At 41.3% G+C, this 21,073-nt stretch overlaps 2 protein-coding genes across 3 annotated transcripts; one reads left to right on the forward strand and one right to left on the reverse strand.

Moving 5' to 3' along the window:
• The first annotated feature begins 2,952 nt into the window (after positions 1-2,952).
• Positions 2,953-10,783, forward strand: LOC146608115 (ly6/PLAUR domain-containing protein 1-like). Its single transcript, XM_085348440.1, has 4 exons — positions 2,953-3,007; positions 7,161-7,295; positions 7,620-7,682; positions 10,548-10,783. Exons 1-4 carry the CDS (start codon positions 2,959-2,961, stop codon positions 10,781-10,783), a joined length of 483 nt encoding a protein of 160 aa, XP_085204566.1. The 5' UTR covers positions 2,953-2,958.
• Positions 10,784-13,153: 2,370 nt separating this feature from the next.
• LOC146608116 (uncharacterized) lies at positions 13,154-20,096 on the reverse strand. 2 transcript variants are annotated; one of them, XR_014905126.1, is made up of 2 exons: positions 13,466-20,096; positions 13,154-13,263 (listed from the first exon to the last, which is right to left on the reverse strand). XR_014905126.1 is itself a non-coding variant. In XM_085348307.1 (2 exons), the coding sequence occupies exon 2, from the start codon at positions 18,799-18,801 to the stop codon at positions 13,951-13,953; it is 4,851 nt and encodes a 1,616-aa protein (XP_085204433.1). In that variant the 5' UTR covers positions 18,802-19,563; positions 19,766-20,096; the 3' UTR covers positions 13,154-13,950. The 2 variants fall into 2 exon arrangements, 1 of the variants encoding a protein (XP_085204433.1); XM_085348307.1 differs by having other exon boundaries at positions 13,154-19,563; positions 19,766-20,096.
• Positions 20,097-21,073: the final 977 nt, after the last annotated feature.

A 21,073-nucleotide genomic window follows, 5' to 3' on the forward strand; every position in this document is an offset into this window, starting at 1 on the left:
TTTCACGATTGAAGTAGCAGCAAGAAGATGCAGTCGCTCCAGGTATTGGTTGTTAAGCTTAACGCGTGAATGCTTTACAAACATTCAGAGATGGACTTACACACTTGCTTTACTTCTCTCTGGGAAAACCTTCTCAGAGATGAAACCCTGGTTTGGTAGCAGGCTTCAAATACACACAGCCTCTCTATCACTTGAGCACACTGCTCCGACATGCTACGGTTATGAGCCGAGTTACGCCATGTCGCAAGTTTTGTGAGGTGCTTTTTTTTATATTTAATGGATCGGATTACATTTTTTTTATTTCTCTCCGATATCCGATCCAGTAATTTACGTCAGTATCGGACCGATACCGATACGTAATATCTGATGTCCATCTCTAGTCAGGAGTGACCCTCTGCTCCTGTTGAAATGCTCTTCTGCATACTGTAGTTGCAAAAAGTGGTTAGTTTAGTTAGTATTGCCTGTTTTTACCAGCTTGAACCAGGCTGGTCAACAACAAAGAATTCTAACTGAGAGAACTGCTGCTCACTGGATATTGTCTCTTTTACAGCACATTCTCTGTAATGAGGATAAAACTGAGATCCTCCTTATTGGCACCAAATCCAACCTTTTGAAGGCGAACCATTTCTCACTCACCATCGATAACTCCACAGTTTTCCCTTCTCCTCAGGTTAAGAGCCTTGGTGTCATCCTAGACAGTTCACTTTCCTATAAATCTCACATCAACAATCTCACCCGTTCTGCCTACTTCCATCTACGCAGCATTAACAGATTGCTTCCTTCTCTTTCCACCCAGTCTACGTCCATTCTTGTCCACAGTCTTGTTACCTCCCGTATTGACTACTGCAATTCTCTTCTGCATGGTCTCCCCCAAAAATCCCTCCATAAGCTTCCACTGCTTCAGAACTCTGCTGCTCGCATTATCACCAGAACCCCCTCCTACCAGCACATCACCCCTGTTCTTCAGGAACTTCACTGGCTCCCTGTGAAATTCCGGATAATATTCAAACTTCTTCTGCTCACCTTCAAGGCCATTCATAACCTCGCTCCTCCTTACCTTTCTGACCTGTTAACCACTACCTGTTCTGACCGTTCACTTCGTTCTTCTTCTTCTATCCAGCTTGCTGTACCTTCCTTCCGCCTCACCCCCATGGGAAGCAGAGCTTTCAGCTGCTCTGCTCTCAGGCTGTGGAACTCTCTGCCCCCAGAAATAAGAAACATTGGTTCTCTCCCCCAGTTTAAATCCCAACTCAAAATTCATCTGTTCAAATCTGCATATTCACTGTGAATCCACTGTTTGTTCATTTTATCTTGTGCTTTTGTTTTATTGTTCTTATTCTCCCATTGTTTTACTAAGTGTTTTATCCTATTATAAAGTGTCCTTGGGTGACTTGAAAGGCGCTCATAAATAAAAATGTATTATTATTATTATTATTATTATTATTATTATTATTATTATTATTATTAAAGCCTAAAGATAGTTGTGTGGGGAAATCCCAACACTCAGACCGACAACCATGACACATTCACACTTAAATCACCTTTCTTCTCCATCCTGATGCTCAGTTTGAACCTCAGCAGGCTGTGCCTGAGGGCCTCGAGTTGCTGCCATGTGATTGGCCAATTAGATATTTGCATTAAACAGGTGGACCTAATGAAGTAGTTGATGACTTAATTAGCCACATGTTCACCAACAGTGGTGTTCACAGGTGTATTGAGCACAGATTAATAAGCTCAGGACCCCAACACCTGCAGCGGAGGGAAACACTGGAGCAACAGCGATGGCACAATCTTCTCCTCTGAGTATTCTGTGTATGTACTTAGAATCCAAAACTAGATGATAGTTGTTGTTGTCGTTTTTTTTTTGTTGTTGTTGTTTTTTGTTTTTAAAGATGGATTGCCTGAGTTAATTTAATTGTAAAGATAACATTTTTCTGCTCTGTGTAGTTTGAACTGACAGACGTTACTTAAATAACAAAGTTTAGCTCAGTGCACACAGGCAGGTACAGTTACAGTGATTCAGTGATAATTATCAATAGATAAATCAATCTATTAGTGTAGGGTCTTTACTTCACGGTGTAAAGTGATTGTTTGGTGCGATATAAATAAAACGGAGTTAAATGCATTCAGTGACACACACGCGCGCGCAGATAAAAATGTTCACATTACATCTTTTATTTTCCAAAGTAAAATGATCACATGATACGTCATTAATAAGTTCATGGCGATTACATGGCGTGAATAAGAGTAATAGTAAACGCACCGTGGCCCTCCACCCCACCTTAGAGCTGACTCAGTTACATTAATTAATATTAAAATGTGCGTCTGCACGCGGACTATTTACGCCATTAAAAAAACATACACGTCGCGTGCTATGTGATCCAGGCCACTGAGAGTCTGACGTGACTGAAAGATCTTAAAAGCAGACGAGGGGAAAGTGTTTCCCTTTGCGGGGGCTACGGACTCCATTCACTGAAATATTCTGGCGAGCTGTTAGGAAGCACCAAAACGCGCCAATCCAAGTTTTGCGCACGGGGGATTTTATTTGTTATCCAAATCCACACGCCAGCGCCGAGAAAGAGTCACGGTGAGAGGAAGTAATGATGCGCAATTAGTGCGCGGGCACAGGATGAGAAATGGAAACGCCAACTGTGCGCTCCAGTCACGTGGCTGCGCTTTATGATTTCTGCGCTCCGGATCTGTCTCCAGTCGCGCTGCGTGGAGAGGAGACGCGCACTTTGCGGGCAGGAGCTGCTTCTTCTACTACTTCTCCTCCCCTCTCTCTCTTTTTCTTCGCTGTCACTTCAGTCAGCCGGGAGGATGAGCGGATCCGAGTCCGGGCTGCCTCTGCGGCGGGTCGACCTCCTTGTCTTATAACAACCTCAGGGAGTCCACGCGTGTTTGTCCCCCCATTCTTCTTCTCTTCATGTTTCCCCTCCGAGCATCATTTGGGAGAGAATGCGTCTGCTCGTTTTCGCGACTTTGCTCGGAGTCCTCCTCGATGCGGGTAGGTGCAACTTTGGGGAGACCGCAGTGGTCTCGTATGATGATAGAAGTCATGTCCACGCACAGAGAGGAAATGCAGACTTCGTTTAGAGCCAGTCGAGATGAACTTTACTTTATAGCCGGTGTAACATTTTGGAGACTCGTCTTTGTGCCAATAGATAAAGAATAAAAAAAGAGAATCTTTCCAGATGTTTTTAGATAAGTGGAGAAACAGCAGGAAGGATTTATGGTTTTGGAGAAGGAGTGCCCCCCTCCCCACCCCACACACCCCGAGCTCATTTTGGAGCAAAGTGGGAACAATAGTAACACAGATCCACGCCAATGACGCCCTTTAAAAGTGCGAGCCGCTTGTTCCCGCTGCTGCATGACTTTCTGCCACATCGCGCTGATAGTATTTAGTTGTTCCGAAGTGCGTCAGGTGATTGGAGTTCAGAGGATGGCGATATAGAAGTAGCAAAAAGGATGTGGTTTGTGGTCTGTTTTCTTTAGCGGAACTAAGAAAACGGGGGATTTGAAGCAGTTTTCTAGAAGTGATGAGCAGAGCTCGGGAGCTGGATGCTGCTCTGGTGTCCTGATTTCAGGAGTCTGCAGGTTTTGCTTGGTTTAAATGTTTTAGGGTGGTGTTGTGGTGGTGGATATGATATGAGGACCTTTAAAGTTGGAGGTGAATGCTTGCTGCCATTTAAATGATTGCACCAGTGATATCTATAAGCTTGAGTGGGATGTTTAGAGCAGGCGTTTCTGCAGGGATGGATTTTTGAGCTGCTCTGATGAAGATATCCTAGCATGGAGCAGTAAGTGAGCATACGCAGTGATCTGATGAAAAATGCTGAGATTTGATTATATAAATTTATAGACTTTGCTTTTAGTTATGATGCAGAGAGGTGGCACTGAGTCTGTAGATCATCTGATTTCCAACCGTAGCAGTCACTTAAACAGGACTACAACGTCATTGTGGGCACTGTGATGTCTAATTCATATGTTTACTTACACTCGCTTTCTTTTTGCCTCACGGTTTGAGCAGATCTCTGCAGAGCATGAGGCATCTCAAGGTTTCTGGCAATAGGAGAAGAATAAATATTTTTGTGATTTCTGGGCTCATTTTTTCTCATACAGTATAAAAGTTAATAAAGGCCTATGGTGCTCTTTCAAAATAAAGGCTGAATATATGTATTTCAAATTAATCCTCACGATTTAGCTTGATGACTGCAAAAGAAATATGTCTGCTGCATCTGCAATGACTGACGGAGTCCAGTCCACCTTTTAAATTAGAGCTGATCTTTTAACGCTCCACAGAGAACATGCAAAGAACAGAATGATTTATTTGAAAAATGAGGACCGAGTAGGTCTTTGAACAGCTCCTGTGGGGTCTGCAGGTGCCTCTGCTGGTAAGTTAAAAAAAGCGGCAGATGAAATTGGCAAAAACCCACATAAAAGTGCATTTGTATATTTACAAGAGGTTGCCGTAGCAATCTGGACTCTGGTTTTAGTACCTCAGGGGATGAGGATGCAGATGGGTCATCTATGCACTGGCAGATTACATTTAACGCGGCAGCTTTGTGTTGTAAATGGAGTTTTATCAGCTATAAAATCCACGGGTTACCAGGGAATTAAGAACAGCCACTCTGAGCTTTGCTGATGTGTTTTCTTTACGGCTTATTCTGTGTGAATTTATAACCTCTCTGCTGACACTCGAGACATCCAATAAAAGAGAGCAAAGAAAAACATGTGCTTTTATGTGCTTCGTGCAGTCAGGAGACCTTGTCACTGTCCATCTGCTTGTAGGCGTAAAGTCAAAACACCCAGCGGGAGATAAAAAGATGACAGAGCGCTCTCGTGGAGCGCCATTAGTCATGTTTGGAGCAAATATACCGTTGAACAAATGGTATATGTGCTAAAATCTGTACAAGCATCTATTGCTCAACTCTGGGAGAACACAGGGGATGAAATAAACACACAGCCCTGATTCACAGATACTGTGAACAATTATCAATAATCCAAGAAAAATAGTCCTGTGAAGAGCAGCTTCAAACTTGAGAAAAGTCTGGCAAACTTCATCAGTCGTCACCTGTGCTGTTCATATGACGAATAACGCCTATCCTGACTTGCTTTAAAGCTGCTGTTTGAAGAGGACAGGCTGAAGCCCGTACACACTCACAGGATCAGCCATGATTAGGTTTACAGTGAGGGAGAAAGGGTGACATCACCACACACCTGTGGTGGCCAGTTGCTATGGTGCATAACGCCACTGAGAGGAGGGGGAGGTGTGAAAAACCCTGTTGTCTGAGTCACTGAGGTCCAGGCTCTGGAGAGGCCAGTCAATCAAATAAATGTAGCTGTTGCCAATTAGACACTTTCCAGATGGTTTTGCATGGCGGATCAAAATCTGACGGTAGTTTTCTGTGTTCAAAATATATTCATTTTGACAAGATCTCTAACACCACTGGCTGAAATGCTGCCCCAAACCATGACAGAGCCTCCACCGTGTTTTACAGGTGGCTGTAGACACTCGTTGTTAAGTTAAACTGGGACTGAAAATGAGTTTTTTTTGTTTGTTTGTTTTTTTGTGTCCCGTTTGGATCTTTAGCCATCAGAATTGTTGTCTTAAGGCCAAGAAAGATGCCAAGCGGATTTATTTTACCAATTTTACAACTGCAAAGCTCTCCAGCGAGTAGTGCGGTGCTCTGAACAGATAATTGGAGGTGAGCTTCCCTCCCTCCAAGACATCTACAGGAAGCGCTGCCTGAGGAAAGCGGGGAGGATCATCAAGGACTCCAGTCACCCCAGCCATAAACTGTTCAGACTACTTCCCTCAGGAAGGAGGTTCTGCAGCATCCGGTCCCGAACCAGCAGACTGAGAGACAGCTTCTTCCACCAGGCCATCAGACTGCTGAACACGTCATAGACACCTCACCTTTACTACTGGAACTTCAACATTATGCACTCCATACTGTACAGTAATGCCACTGTTTTGCACATATTCAACTCTGTATATTTTTATATATTTTATTTTATTGTTTACTCTATTTAAATTGTAAAATATGTGTATACACACACACACACACACACACACACACACGTGGAAAACATTTAGTATACACATCCAGAAATGCATATACTATTATATATTGTACATATATTTATTAGTTTCAGATGTAGCCATTCTTGTATTTTGCCTGTTTATGTTATTGTATTTTGCACAACTCTGTTGCTTGTGAAGCTCGCACACAAGAATTTCACTCGTATGTACTGTACCAATGTACCTGCACATGTGATGTGACAATAAAAGTGATTTGATTTGATTTGGATCATCATGGCCTTGCCATATTGGTCCATTTGATTGACCTTTATTATAAGTATGAATTTATTTTATTTTCGGTTGCTACAAACGGGACAGACATGACTGGGGGATAGGACAGGGAGAAAGAATGAAAGAAAGAGAGGGAGAGAAAGAAAACCAAAGGGGAGAAGAGACGGTGAGAAGGGGGGGAGGAGAGAAAAAAAAAAAAACACCTGAAAATGAGTTTAAAAGCAGGCAATACTCGTGGACCAAGTGACTTAATTTAATGGCCGGCAGGGGGTGTCTGCTATTGCTTTTCAGATTGTACACACTCTCCTTGGTTTACGACCTCAGTAAACACTTTTTCTGATCGTTTGATGGACTCAAACGCTAGATTCAAGTTCTAGGTAATGATTGGAAAATTAAAAAATCATATTGCTTGAAATTTCATAGCTTTGCACAGTCACATTAATCACAGAGCATCATTCATTATCACTCAGTGGTGCATAATAGAAGAATGCAGCTTATGGGCATATTTTTAAGTCTTTAAAGTATCAATAAGTAATATCAAAGTTTATTCAACCGATCTCTCAGGAAGCTAAGATTCCACCTGCTGCTAATCTTGAGTTTGCAAACCTCTTGGAAACAGTGGCTAGGCCTATCTTTCTCATTTTCTTCACAAGATAAAAAAATCTAGCCAAGTTTTTAAGCTCCGCGCTTTTGACATTTGACAAAAAAACAAATGTTAAACGCATTCCTTTGCTTATCAAGCTGTGACGGGAGGATTGATTATCCACGTGAAGAACTCTGTAGGGCGGGAAACAAAAAAAGTCCTGCAATAACTGAACATTTCTGCTTCCACTCTGTGTGGCAGGAGATACCCTTCAGATTCAGTGCTACCAGTGTGAGGAGATGAAGCACAATGACTGCTCCACGCCAGAGTACATCGTCAACTGTACCGTCAACGTACAGGACATGTGCCAGAAGGAGGTGCTGGTCAAATCTGATGGTAAGCCGCTTCTCGTTGTTAGCTCATGAAGTCTGGCAATGCCTCAGTAGAGGCCCCAACGTTACAGAGATTACAGAATTATGTATGCTTGATGGAGGAATGTCTTTCTTGGTTTTCTCATTCCTTTACGCGCTCCAGAACAGAGTCCATAAAGGTTGAGAGACTGGGATTAATGCACAGTCTGAGCCAGCCAAAAGTACAAAGATAGAGTTTCTGTCTATCAGTAGAAAGAAGGAAGGTGACCGTCTGGAAACCAGAGATGAAACTGAAAACACATCGCTCAGAGAGAACGTGACTTCTTAAGTTTTCTTCTCTGCCATTTAGGTGAGGCTGCCGTAATTGACTACGCTCGTTTTGGTCGTAGCATGACTTTTATTTTCGAGTCACGTAAGTGGAGCCTACATAAACAACTCTTTAAATTAACTGTGATGTTTGCAGATGTGTGTAATTTTCTCTGTCATTAGTGACAAAAAAGAAAGTACCCAAGGATACCCAACTTCTTCCATCCCAAAATACCTGTTAATCGTTGTGTCTTATTGACTGGTCCAAAAGAGCAATCTCCTGTGATTTTCAGTGAAATAGATATTGTTATCTGTAATTTAGTTCCTTTGCTCTGCTTTGAAGGAAAAGAGAAGCACTGACTGATGTGTAGGCTGACTCTGGTGTAGGACTCGGTATCACAGAGGGGACACTGGGCTGTGGTACAGTGTGTAAAAATGTTCCAGTTGTAAACCTACATAAACGTTCCCATCCATTGCTTTTTTTTTTTTTATTTGCAGGCTCGTTTTCACATAAGCCTTATTTGTATTGTGATGTTGTTTTGCTGATCCAAAACCCCAGCTGACTGAAACTACTTCATTCAGCTCATTTGTCAAAGACAAGAGGCTTTCATTCAGCTGCCACTGAGATTAGATTAGTTTTGTGCCGCCTTACAAGAAATAAAATAGCTCAGTCTATAGAGTGAAAAAAACTGACAGTTTGGAAAAGAGGTGGGACAATTTTTTAAGCAGACATTTTTTTAAAATTCCAAACTAGGAAACCTACCAGGGGTCATGTGGTAGAAAATGCAAAAAAAGATTAACAAACCTCCATTTATTGTCTAAAAATGTATAAATATGAAATAATAAAAGGAAAAGTGGATACAACCACAATACGGGTGTAGCGTTTGAACTTTTATTTCACATCCAGAGCAGTATAAGGTAGGAAGTTTAATTTGTTTTGGGCACCAGAATATTATTTTGAGCTATCTCAAAATTTGAACTTACTGAGTATCTTAAAATTTCAAGTTAAAATTTTGGCATATCTAATTCGAAATTTCAAGTTTTTTTTTTTTGTTTTGAGATGCTATCTAACATTTTAATTTATTGATGGTAAAACTAAATAATTAAAATTCAGTAGCAAAATCAAGCTTCCATAAAATATTTATCTGTACATTTATCTGTGTATTTATCTGCTAACATCTGTTTGGCTAACTAGCATAGCCAAGTATGAAAAGTATTAGCATAGCATTTCTTCAAAGACCAAAGCTCATCATTAACTTTAAGGTTGTTGAGTTAAATCTTATTTAAAGAGCTGTGAAAGATCCAAGGTGCTCTCAGTTTCTAAACAGAAATTATTAACGTGATTTTCATTACATTTTGAGGACGTTTACACTTTAGCATCTCCAGCTAACATAATCAAAAGATGTGCACAGACAACGGCTAGTTCTTCTAAAAGTCTTTTCTATTATAGTGTTGGGAAAAAAACATTTTCAGTTTTATTCAGTCCTGTTCCTTTAGTTCAATTTCTTCCATGTAACAAATGTATTTTTATTTAATCTAGATATTAATTAACCTAGTATCAAACATATTTTTGTAACATTGCTTCTAAGGCCCAAACAGTCATTAGCTATCAGTTTGCTTTGTTCACTCTTATTTAAAGACCCGAGTGGGAGCTTGTGCAAAATGCTATTAGAATCTGAGTTACAACTGTCAACAGTAACCTGTTCTTTGTTGGATTTTGGTGTTTACATATAGCTCGATTTAAAAAAAAAGAAAGAAAAATCTTCCGTTGTAGTACTGATATTAATATAATTAATCCAAGGCTAAAGCACATCATTAATTATCATTTTATTGTGTAAATGTTTTTCCTGCCTTAACAATTATGTTAATATATATATATTAATATCAGTTTAATTTCTGATATTATGCAAATCAGAAATTAAACCAACATTAGTGACTGTAATCTGTTTTTTGCTCAATTTTTACTAAATTTGGGGATGTTTATTTTTCAACTACTCCATCTTTACACGGTATTGTGCATTTGCTTTCCCTAACATGTTTGCAGCCTAGTATTTGAAGTAAAAATATTCTTTATTTTTACAGACTGTCAATATTATGTTTGCAGCTACCTGCAAAAGTCCCTTCAGATAACAAACTTATCATTGATTGGCTTATCAGATTTTTCCTATTAGTTGTCAAATCTCAGACAGCACGTGGCTTGATGAAGTGTCTTATAATTGGAAGTTTATAGGTTCAGTGCTTGCAACAAAGTAGCCTTGCGTGGTGTCCTTGAGTAAAACATTGATCCCTCATAGCATTGCCTCAGATAGTAATTTTAGGCTTTACCTTGACAGACAGAGAAGCAGTTCTGTAGAAACATGTGCCTTATTACCACATACCAAACAAGCACTATCAAGGGGAAAAATGCTAAGATGCACATTTTTCCTGCCTTTCCACTTAATGGAACTCCCTGCTGCAGAAATTGAATTTATCTGAATTTGATTTAATCCACACAGCAAAGGAATGTTTCATTTGCAGACAACAGAAACAACCACATGAATAATACAGTAACAATACCACATAGATGACAAAATGCTTCCTATATCAAGCATACCGTAGAAAAACATAACAAATAACAGCAATAGGTACCAGATAGAGAAAGGTTACTTGATAAAGAAGTCAGAAAGTGCAGAGTGAATAAAAAGCATTTTTCCAACACATCGCAGAAACAAATTGTCCCTCACCGCACAACGTTAGTTAATAAAAGGAGACAGGAAATCAGTACTTTCAAAGTCCAAATAGGACAATAAAGTACTGCAGCTCTTATAAGTTGAGTCTAAGCAATCTTATTACAGCAGGGACAATGAATCCACATTTCTTTGCAACTTTTGTTAAATGCATTTCCAACTACTGGAATCTCTTTTACTATTTTTACTATTTTTTCTGTTTGAACACTGGAAACATTTAGAGAGCTCTTGATTATTATTTTCAGGGATACATTATCGGAAATCGTGTGCATCCTCGGGGGCTTGCCTCATCGCCTCCTCTGGCTACCAGCAGTTCTGCACCGGCAGGTTGAATTCAGTCTGCATCTCCTGCTGCAACACCCCACTCTGCAACGGCCCCAAGAGGAAGCGTCCCACCAACTCGGCGGCAACGACCACCCTGCAGACGAACCGGCCTCTTCTTCTTTTCCTGCTCGCACTGCTGCTCCTCCTACTGACGTAGATGATGTTCCCGCCACAACTTCGCTGTACAGTTTGTTTTCTGTCTAAACCATTTAAAAGAATTTATCTTTCCAATCAGAATTAAAGTCAAGTTTGTAAAAGAAAGCATGGTGTTAAAACCACATAAGCGAGGGGATAATAAGACGGTAGATTTAATGGGGTTTTTTTGTTTTGTTTTTTTAAATCAGTGTGACCCAAAATGACTGAGGCACTGAGCTTATCAAACACAACAGTAATTACTCAAGTCAGGGCCAAGAGACATTTATCCACAGATTTCTGCAAAAACCAAAGGGTTTTTACAAATTTGCCCGTGGGGCCATTAAAAAAAATGCAGGTTTCAGACACTTTTGCTTTGCTCTCACCTTGCACACAAGGAAAGTGCATCCATCATTCATGCGGAGTATATTTTTCCATAAATAGGTGATATAAACAGGGATATTCCGTACTGCAGAGCCAGTGATCTATTGCTGCTGAACTTCTACTTCTAAAATAAAGCCCAAGTAACAAAAACCCCAGTTCCTTGAATGGCCACTTGAAGGTCACTGCAAAAGGAAGCCAGTCCCCCGAGTACCTTTAAATCAGATATACACATGCTCAAAGCATCTCCCCCCCACACCGAAAAAAAAAAAAAAGAAGCTTTGGTTTGTTTCTTTTCAGTAAAACTTAATTTTTATGACACTCCATCATTTCAGTTTTATTAAAACCTCAGTTAGGGACCAGTCTGCAACCATCTGGCAACCACCGGTGCCAAGGGAAGAATCTGTATTCCTCAACCAGTGAGATCATGATTGCTTTTGTTGGTAGCATTCAAAGAGGTCTCCTTTTGATTGCTTTAGTCACTAGCCGTTTGCCAGGATTGTCAGTAGCTGACATGAGAGACACCGACTTAGCTGCAAACAAATCAAACAGTGGGAAAACTACAAATAATGCAATGGAAACTAGAAATGCAATGACCAAATAAAGGTATCTCCTTTTTTAATGTGTTGCTTGCATCAAAAAGGTACAACATTTACTTTGAAGGCAAAGATTCTCTGTGTCTGGTTTGCATCTTTTGCAAATTTTACTAAAGATTGGGAAGTAGTTGGTAAGTGTTTGCAGACAGGTCAGCATCTTCCGTGTAAACCACAGGTATCAACAGCAGTCTGCTAGCAGCCAAAGCAATCTCAAGGAACTTTTGGCACAGCACCCTCTTTGCTACCAATTTCTCCTGGTAAAAATCAGCAACCTCCAGCAACTGCTCTCCATGTGGTTGGTTTTTCCTTGGCTTCGAGTTAAGCATGATTAAAGGTATGGACAGTACTGCAAGGGATGAAGTACCAAACTCAAAGCCTCAATGGATAGTCTACAAATCACTGGGTAATGTTATGGTGGGCCATCCGTCTTATATATACAGTGTATGAGCTCAGCCTGTAGCTTCACCACAGAGAGATGGAGCTAAACTAGGTACAGGACCTTTTGTCGGCCCTCTTTTAGGTAAAGCTGATCAAGTGTGAGTTAATGCTTTAGTTCAGAGGTGGGCAACTCCAGGCCTCGAGGGCCGGTGTCCTGCAGATTTTAGATCTCACCCTGGGTCAACACACCTGAATCACATGATTAGTTCATTACCAGGCCTCCGGAGAACTTCAAGAAATGTTGAGGAGGTAATTTAGCCATTTAAATCAGCTGTGTTCATTCAAAAACCTGCAGGACACCGGCCCTCTAGGCATGGAGTTGCCCGCCCCTGCTTTAGTTATAGCTCACAACAGGTTGTCTTAGTTGTGCACAAAACCTGGAAGCTATGAGAGGAACCTGACCTGGGTGACAAAGGACACTGTGCTTCTTTAACAGATTAAACAAATAAGTCTTGTTATGTCATTTTGACAGTTTTAGAAGTGAAGGTAGGTGACTCTTGTCTTCTAGACAGAGCGAGGGGGATTGTTTTCCCCTTTTTTCCAGTGATTAGCTGAGCTAACTACCATCTGGCTGTAAACGTAATGGGCAGATGTGAGACTAGTATCAATCGTCTCATTTGATATGCACTAGAAAGCAAATTAGCATATGTCCTCAATCTATTACTCTTAAATTAGCTAAGGGAAATCTTAATGCTGCTCTCTACAGTGATAACTGCTTTTCCTGCTTTGCAACAGTTTGGAGGCCCTAAACAAATAATTTTTCTCATCTTTTAATAAATGAATGTGAGTGGAGTGCACAAAGCCCTGATTTCAACCAAAATTCAACAAAACAGCGAGTGTCGGATCGTATGTGTTGCCTGAGTTCACTGGCTGTGAGATATTTAGCATGAAGGTGAAAAGACTAAACACACACAGAAATGGTTTCAAAGTTACTGTTTTAAGATAGTGTTTTCTTTTTCTTTCTTTCTTTCTTTTTGTAACTCCCTCCAAGTTGAAAAACGAACACAAGGCGTTCTTGATTTACTGGCATTTATTGCACACGGGCGCCACCAACGATGCCACCAGAGATGCCGTAACGATGCCGTGAGAACTGTACAACAACATAAAATAATCAATTTCCGCCGTACATTGTTCTCATAGAGAATAAACAATAAGGTACATCATTAAACAACACAAATGCTTACAATTTACCTTCACAAAATGCTAACATATACACGTGGTTACCATAAACTCGCTCGCTCTATCACAAACAAACATCTTATTTTCTATCACAACATATACAAATTGCATACCTCATTGGCCGCATTAACTTGCAGGGGTTAATGAAAACGCTTTCTTGTAGTGTCACTCTTTCCCATAGTCGGACACTCCGTTGCATGCGTCTACATGTCTCGTCTCTACCACCACCAGAGAGAGACGAAAGCATGCTGCGCTCTACCGAGTGTAGCGTGTACCAGAATATGCCGTCGACCTCAAACAACAGACTAAACATTGGTTCCACCCCGGAAACATTCTGTAAACCCTTGTAAATGTATTTCCAGCCAACAACATACATTACATCACACACATATATTAACAATAAAGTATTTCACTTATTCATTGTAACTTGAACCATAAAATTGTCTTAAATTGCATAACTGCTGCTGACGGCAGCCACACTCCCACCAAATCATTAATGATTTTTCAACTGAACCTCGTTGTAAAGGCAAGTGTATACAGTCCCTTAGTCACATAGATCACAGAGACAAGAATTCTGAACGATTCAGCTTCAAGTAGGTTAACTGTTTTGTGGATGTAAATCTGCATGCTCCAGCCGACCTCCCACTCTCAACACACCCTTTTCATCCAAGAAAGGATTCAGTTTGTGCAACCTATTTGCACGATCTCTTGTTGTTGTCTGCTTCGATTTCAGATCTTTGATTTCTTCAGAAAACAGTTCGTTTTGAACAGTAGCTATGATGAAAAGCTCTGCCTCTTTCCTCTCGTCAAGACTGGTGACTTCGTTTGTTCTGTATGTCAGACCTTTCAGCTCTTTGACGTATCGCTTGAGTCGTGCAATTGCTTTAACTAGCCTTGTCCAGTTTGAGAATCTTGAGAAATGATTGAGCAACGAATCTTCTGTGGTCAGTGTCTTATGGACAAAAGTCTTACGAAGTTCTGGATCTTCAGCTCCCAACTCTCCCACCTTAATGTCATCAGCAGGAAGTTTATCCTGCCAGAGAAAATCTGGACCGGTGAACCAGCTGGAAGTAATTAGTCCCTTTGCTGTCAGACCCCGTGATGCATGGTCAGCGGGATTGTTCTCAGAAGTCACATATCTCCATTGGTCTGGATCGGAACCTTCTTGGATACGCTGAATGCGATTTGCCACAAATATGTGAAACCTTCTAGCCTCGTTGTTGATGTATCCAAGAACAACCTTCGAATCTGTCCAAAAGAATTCTTTGGCTTGAACTTCCAACTCCCTTTTAAGCAGGTCACTCGTTCGCACGGCAATAACTGCTGCTGATAGCTCAAGCCTGGGTACTGTGGTGACCTTTGTAGGAGTCACCCTGGCTTTGCCAATAACTAGAGAGCAGTGGACTTGGTTTGAAACACTGATTGCTCTCAAGTAAGAACATTCACCGTACCCTTTAACACTCGCATCTGAGAAATGATGCAGTTCATATCTTTCGACCTTCTCAAAACCTTCTGGGAGATAACAGCGCTGAATTTTGATGTCAGCCAGGTTCCTTAAATCCAATAGCCAAGACTCCCACCGTGGTTTGAGCTCTTCTGACAGTGGTTCATCCCATCCAACCTTGTCTTGACACATCTGTTGGAGTATTTGCTTTCCAACCAGAACAAATGGTGCCACAAAGCCGAGAGGGTCATAGATGGATGCCACAGTTGATAAGACTCCTCTTCTAGAAAGTGGGCGTTCATCCACAATCACTCTGAAATGGAACTGGTCTGCAACAATGCACCATTTGATTCCCAGAGCTCTCTCAATTTGGGACTCACCAAGAACCAAGTTGCGGTTTCGTACTGAATCTGCACGTTCACTCTCTGGAATGGATGCAAGTACCTCATGATCGTTAGAAATGAATTTGTGAATTCGCAGTTTGCCAGCACTGCAGAGTTGCCTTGCTTCCTTTACTAACTTAATGGCTTCATCCTTGGTTGCGACACTTGTGAGCCCATCGTCCACGTAAAAGTTTCGTTCAATGAACTGAATGGCCGTTTCACTGTAGTGACCATGTCCTTGGGCAGCAACATGTTTCAACCCAAAGTTTGCACAACCAGGGGAAGAGGCAGCTCCAAATAGATGCACTCGCATGCGATAGACTGATGGTTGAGCCTGGAAGTTTCCATCGTCCCACCAGAGAAATCTCAAGTAGTCCTGGTCCTCTGCTTTGACGTGAAACTGATGGAACATACGCTCGATATCGCACATTATGGCAACTTGTCCCTTGCGAAAGCGACAGAGAACACCTATCAGGCTGTTCGTTAATTCTGGTCCGGTAAGAAGGTGATCATTTAGTGACACGCCTTCAAATCTTGCTGAGCAGTCGAATACAACCCGTATTTTTCCTGGCTTGTGTGGGTACACCCCGTGATGAGGAATGTACCACACAGGACTGTTGTTAATTTCTCCTCTTGGGACCTTTTCTGCATCCCCATTTGTTATGATTTCACTCATAAAGGTCGTGTAGTCCCTTTGATATTGTTTGTTCTTTTCAAATCTTCCTTTCAAACATCGAAGCCTATGGACTGCACACGTCTTATTGTCTGGGAGATTTGGTCGATCTTTCTTGAAGGGGAGCGGCATTTCACAGTGACCATCCGCCTTGATTTTGATTCCTTCTTCCATGATGGTTAGGAAACGCAAGTCTTCCTGAGATAGATTAGCATCCTCTACTCTTCTCTCACTGAAGTCAGACTCAAGCATCCTCAGCACATCTGGCGGTGAAATGAACTCCTTGACTTGGGTTCGACATATATATTTCACTTCGTTTGTGAGCTTCTTAGATGTCTGGAGGTGAGGTTTCACTGACTTCATGACAATCTTGTGACTGCTTCCTATAGCATCACCATAGTCGACACATGGGCTAACACAACCGACTATGCTCCATCCAAGATCTGTCCTTTGAGCAAATGGCTCATTGTCTTTACCTGGGACGACCTCTCGGGGCAGCAAAGCCTGTGGACAGTTGTATCCTATGAGAAGCCCTACATCGCACTCAATCAATGGAGCGATCTCCTCTGCAAGATGCTCTAGGTGTGTCCAAGCTCTTGCCGTTCTTGGTGTAGGAATGTGACTTAGATTGGCAGGGATGAACTCTCTTGAATAGGTTACAGGGAGAGAAATCTTCTTTGATGAATAGAAACCTCTCACCTGCAGTCCAACTAACCTTTGACTCGGGATGATTGTATTTCTGGATGAAAGTGTGGAGAGTTTTAACTGCACAGCCTCCCCTTTCATTTCCAGAGCTTCTGCCTTATCTTGCATAATGAATGTGGTATCGCTTTGGTTGTCAAGTAGTGCATATACAAGAATTTCATTCTCTGGGTTACTTGATGTAGATAGCCAAACTGGGACAACCGTAGAGGAGTACATGCTGCCCATACCTTGCACTACTCTGTTTGACGTGGCTTCATTTGATGGTTCAGGAGTATGTTTGCTCTCTGTTCCTTCCGTTGACTTAGCATATTTCGAGTTTTTTACACTCTCCCCATGCTCATCACTGCCTTTCTCTCTTCTGGTTGCTCTTTCACGGTCTTCATGTAAACATGTTGGGTGTTTTTCCTTACATGTCTCACAAAGACTCCTTCTTTTGCAGGTCCTTGAGAGATGTCCTGGTTGTAAACATCCAAAGCACAACTTCCTTGTCTGAACAAACTTAACGCGTTCCTCAACTGGTCTTTCCCTGAACTTCCAGCATGTCTGTATGCCATGATTGCATCTTTCACAAAAAGTGCATTTCTTACGTTCTGCATTCTCTTCAGAGTTGCTCGCAAGCACCTTTGCACCAATGTTTCGTGCCTTTGTTATCTTTACCTTTTCACCATCATTAAACTTCAGGGCATGAAGAGAAGTCACTGGGTTGCAAGCTATTTTTGCTTCCTTTGTGATGAATTCCACGAACTGACTGAAAGTAGGAAACACATTACAAGTTTCTTCTATCTCAATCACCTTCCTATTCCAACTGGCCACCAGCCAATCTGGCAGTTTTGTTAGAAGTTTTTGATTTTCATCACAGTCGTTCAATACTTCCAGACCCTTAATCTGGGACATTGCAGCCTGGCAGCCTCTAAGGAAGTCTGAAAAATCCCTCAGCTCAACACTGTCTTTGGGTCCGATTTTGGGCCATGCGGCAAGCTTATCCTTGAAAGCTTTAGCTATCACAAATGAACTTCCAAACCTTTCTTCCAGGATGTCCCATGCTGAGTTGTAAGCTGTATCCGTTCCTAATAGGAAGTAGCTTTCAATGGCCTTTTTTGCAGGTCCGCCAACATATTTACGAAGGTAATAGACTCTTTCCCCTACTGGAATGTTTTTCCTGCCTATCAGGGTTTGAAATGACATCTTCCAATCGCTATACCTTAGTGGATCACCCATGAAGATAGATGGTTCAGGTGTTGGGAGACGGCTTACATTAATAGACTCTGCTATTGCTTCAGCGAGGACTGTGATACTATCTGCTTGGTGTATCACGGGATGCTCACGTGGACTCCTTACAACTCCTGGAGATCTATGTTGTTGAGCTGCGTGGTTATGAAGTAACTCTGTTATTTCCTCATCCGAGCTTATGTCTTGTTCATAAACTTGGAGTCGTGCCTTCGCCGCACTTAGCTCCTTAACAGTCTGTAAGCGCTCTATTTGTCTGCGTTTCTCTTCCAGTGCTTTCTTTCTTGCCACATTTTCTTCCTCTTGTAATGCAATCTTCTTTCGATTTTCTTCTTCAAGACTTTCAAGTTCTTGTTGCTCACATTCTATCTCTTGCAGGACCTTTAGTGCAGCTTGTGTAGCAGCTAGCTCTGCTACGGCCTCTTGTCTCTTAATGGAGGAAAGGCTTGACTTTTGTGACTTTATGCTGGAACTGCTTGCAGAGCTTAGACTTCTTTGAGAGCCCTTACTTGTGCCTTGAGAAGCTGAAGATGAAAACACTGAACTAGACTCAGGCCAGACTAAATCCTCTATCTGAACGTCTTCGTTATCTTTATTCTGAAGGTAAGTGGTTGCATTGTCCAAGATTATTTTGGATACCGCGTCACAGGTGTCTGCCCTACGACGGATCTCACTGTCTGGGGAAGCACATTTGCGCAAATCTTCATATGCGTGTTTCACATCTGCTGATGCACAACTTAACTTACACATCAAATCCTTCACAACCTCAACAGAGGGGGCTCCCTTTATCATTTTCTTAGCTTGCTTGGCGTTTGCTTTCCATTTATCATAAGTTGTAGTGAAACGATGCTGAAGTTTTTTTGACTTATCATCATGCAGTTGCTGAGCCTTTTCAGTAAGCTTTCGAGGTCTTTGACTTCTTCGTGGCTCTTCTTCACATGACTGCTGTACATTTGTGGCACTACTATCCTCAAGTAAGTCGCCGTTCTTAGTTTCATATTCAGTTGTTTGATCCATTCTGCGATGTTTACTTATTACTTGGCACAAAATAAATTCTAGCTATACCTTTAACAGACATGCGGTTTAACAACAGACCAGCTCAATTGCCTGAAATATTAATAGCTACAAGCTTAACCTTGTCTTTAGGTGAACTTGTCCAAAACATCAAGAATGGATAATACCTTCAAGATTTTACAACACCTTAAACCTTAATAAAATATCTGAATGAATACCATCTTGAGTCGTATAAATATGGTGAACTTTGTTCCTAAACCAACAACACATACGACGCAGCACTTAATTCTACAACACTTCTAGCATCCAAATAACACGAATAGGTAAAATGACTTCACCTATAAAAAATCTTATTAGACAGAACCATGAACTTAGAAAGGAGATATGCAGAGCACCAGATTACTTTCAGTTCTTACAGTGTTCCGTTAAACAGTCGTCAAAGTTGACCCACTTCTTAACATTTAACTTGTTTTAAATGCATCACTTAAAGGATCGTCCATGTAAACTTCAACTGTTTGCTGCTTAGGTTAACTGGCGTATGCATAGTCTTATCTGTCTGATGCTAGCGTGCGATGAATTTCTTCTTGCTCAGTGGATGACGACACCGCTACTCGTCTCCTCGCCTCATGCCGAGCAGACTGAGTTCTCACTGTAACTCCCTCCAAGTTGAAAAACGAACACAAGGCGTTCTTGATTTACTGGCATTTATTGCACACGGGCGCCACCAACGATGCCACCAGAGATGCCGTAACGATGCCGTGAGAACTGTACAACAACATAAAATAATCAATTTCCGCCGTACATTGTTCTCATAGAGAATAAACAATAAGGTACATCATTAAACAACACAAATGCTTACAATTTACCTTCACAAAATGCTAACATATACACGTGGTTACCATAAACTCGCTCGCTCTATCACAAACAAACATCTTATTTTCTATCACAACATATACAAATTGCATACCTCATTGGCCGCATTAACTTGCAGGGGTTAATGAAAACGCTTCTTGTAGTGTCACTCTTTCCCATAGTCGGACACTCCGTTGCATGCGTCTACATGTCTCGTCTCTACCACCACCAGAGAGAGACGAAAGCATGCTGCGCTCTACCGAGTGTAGCGTGTACCAGAATATGCCGTCGACCTCAAACAACAGACTAAACATTGGTTCCACCCCGGAAACATTCTGTAAACCCTTGTAAATGTATTTCCAGCCAACAACATACATTACATCACACACATATATTAACAATAAAGTATTTCACTTATTCATTGTAACTTGAACCATAAAATTGTCTTAAATTGCATAACTGCTGCTGACGGCAGCCACACTTTTTAAACAAATACATACGATGTGCTTTTTGTTGCCACAGGTTCATCCCGGGGTCTGGACCTTACGAGGAGATTTGGACACCACATCGGCTTCGTAGCTTCTCAGCTTTATGGAAAATTGTCAGTGTTATTGATAAAATGGCGTAACCGCTGAGAGTGACACTGAAACCCCGGAGAAGTGAAAGCATACAGAGCTTTGTGAATCATTGATTGCTCGGGTTTGAAGAGGATGCGGCTGAGTCATCTCTCGCCTTTTTTTTCTTTCTTTTCTCTTTTTTTTTTCTCTTTTGGCTTTTTGTGAAGTGGAGTGTTTATGTGAAGAAGCTGGTCTCAAGTTATTTTCTGGTTATTAGATGCTGTAAAAAAAAAAGTGCTGGTGGAGGTTATAATACTTTTGAGCTTTTTCATTTTCTGGTCTTACGGTTTGAAACGGCGCTGCTGGTTTCATTTTCCTGTCGACGCTGTAGCTGTTTATGCTCTGAATACACAGATTTGACCTTACGAAGCCAAACTTTAGTTTTATTTCTCATATGTTACCGTGAAGACTGCACATTGACTGAGGCAACAAGTTGAAGGTTTCCCAGCTCTCTCGCACCTTCCTTTCACATTTATGCTTATTCTCCACTATCAACCGTCATTTCTCTTTGTTTCTGCGTTGTCAATCATAGGGTTGCTTCTGCGATATAAAGCACTATTAGTAGGCATTAATATTCCTGTGTAGAATGATCTATTAAATTGTCTCATAACCTTCATATTACATAGTGCAGAATAATAAGAAAAAAATACAAGTACAAATAAAATTCTCACTCGAGACTTGCTTCAGGTGATCTCTGTCATATTTCCCTTTAAGTATCCTTCATGGCCCCAAAATCACGGTTCCCTCTGCATGCTGTAAAACAAATTTCATAACTGAAACCTGATTTGATTCTCATATTTCAGTGT

This window comes from Diplotaxodon limnothrissa, linkage group LG23 (assembly GCF_057381915.1).
Source record: "Diplotaxodon limnothrissa isolate DT_005_m linkage group LG23, D_limnothrissa_male_GT1.1, whole genome shotgun sequence".
NCBI lineage: Eukaryota > Metazoa > Chordata > Actinopteri > Cichliformes > Cichlidae > Diplotaxodon > Diplotaxodon limnothrissa.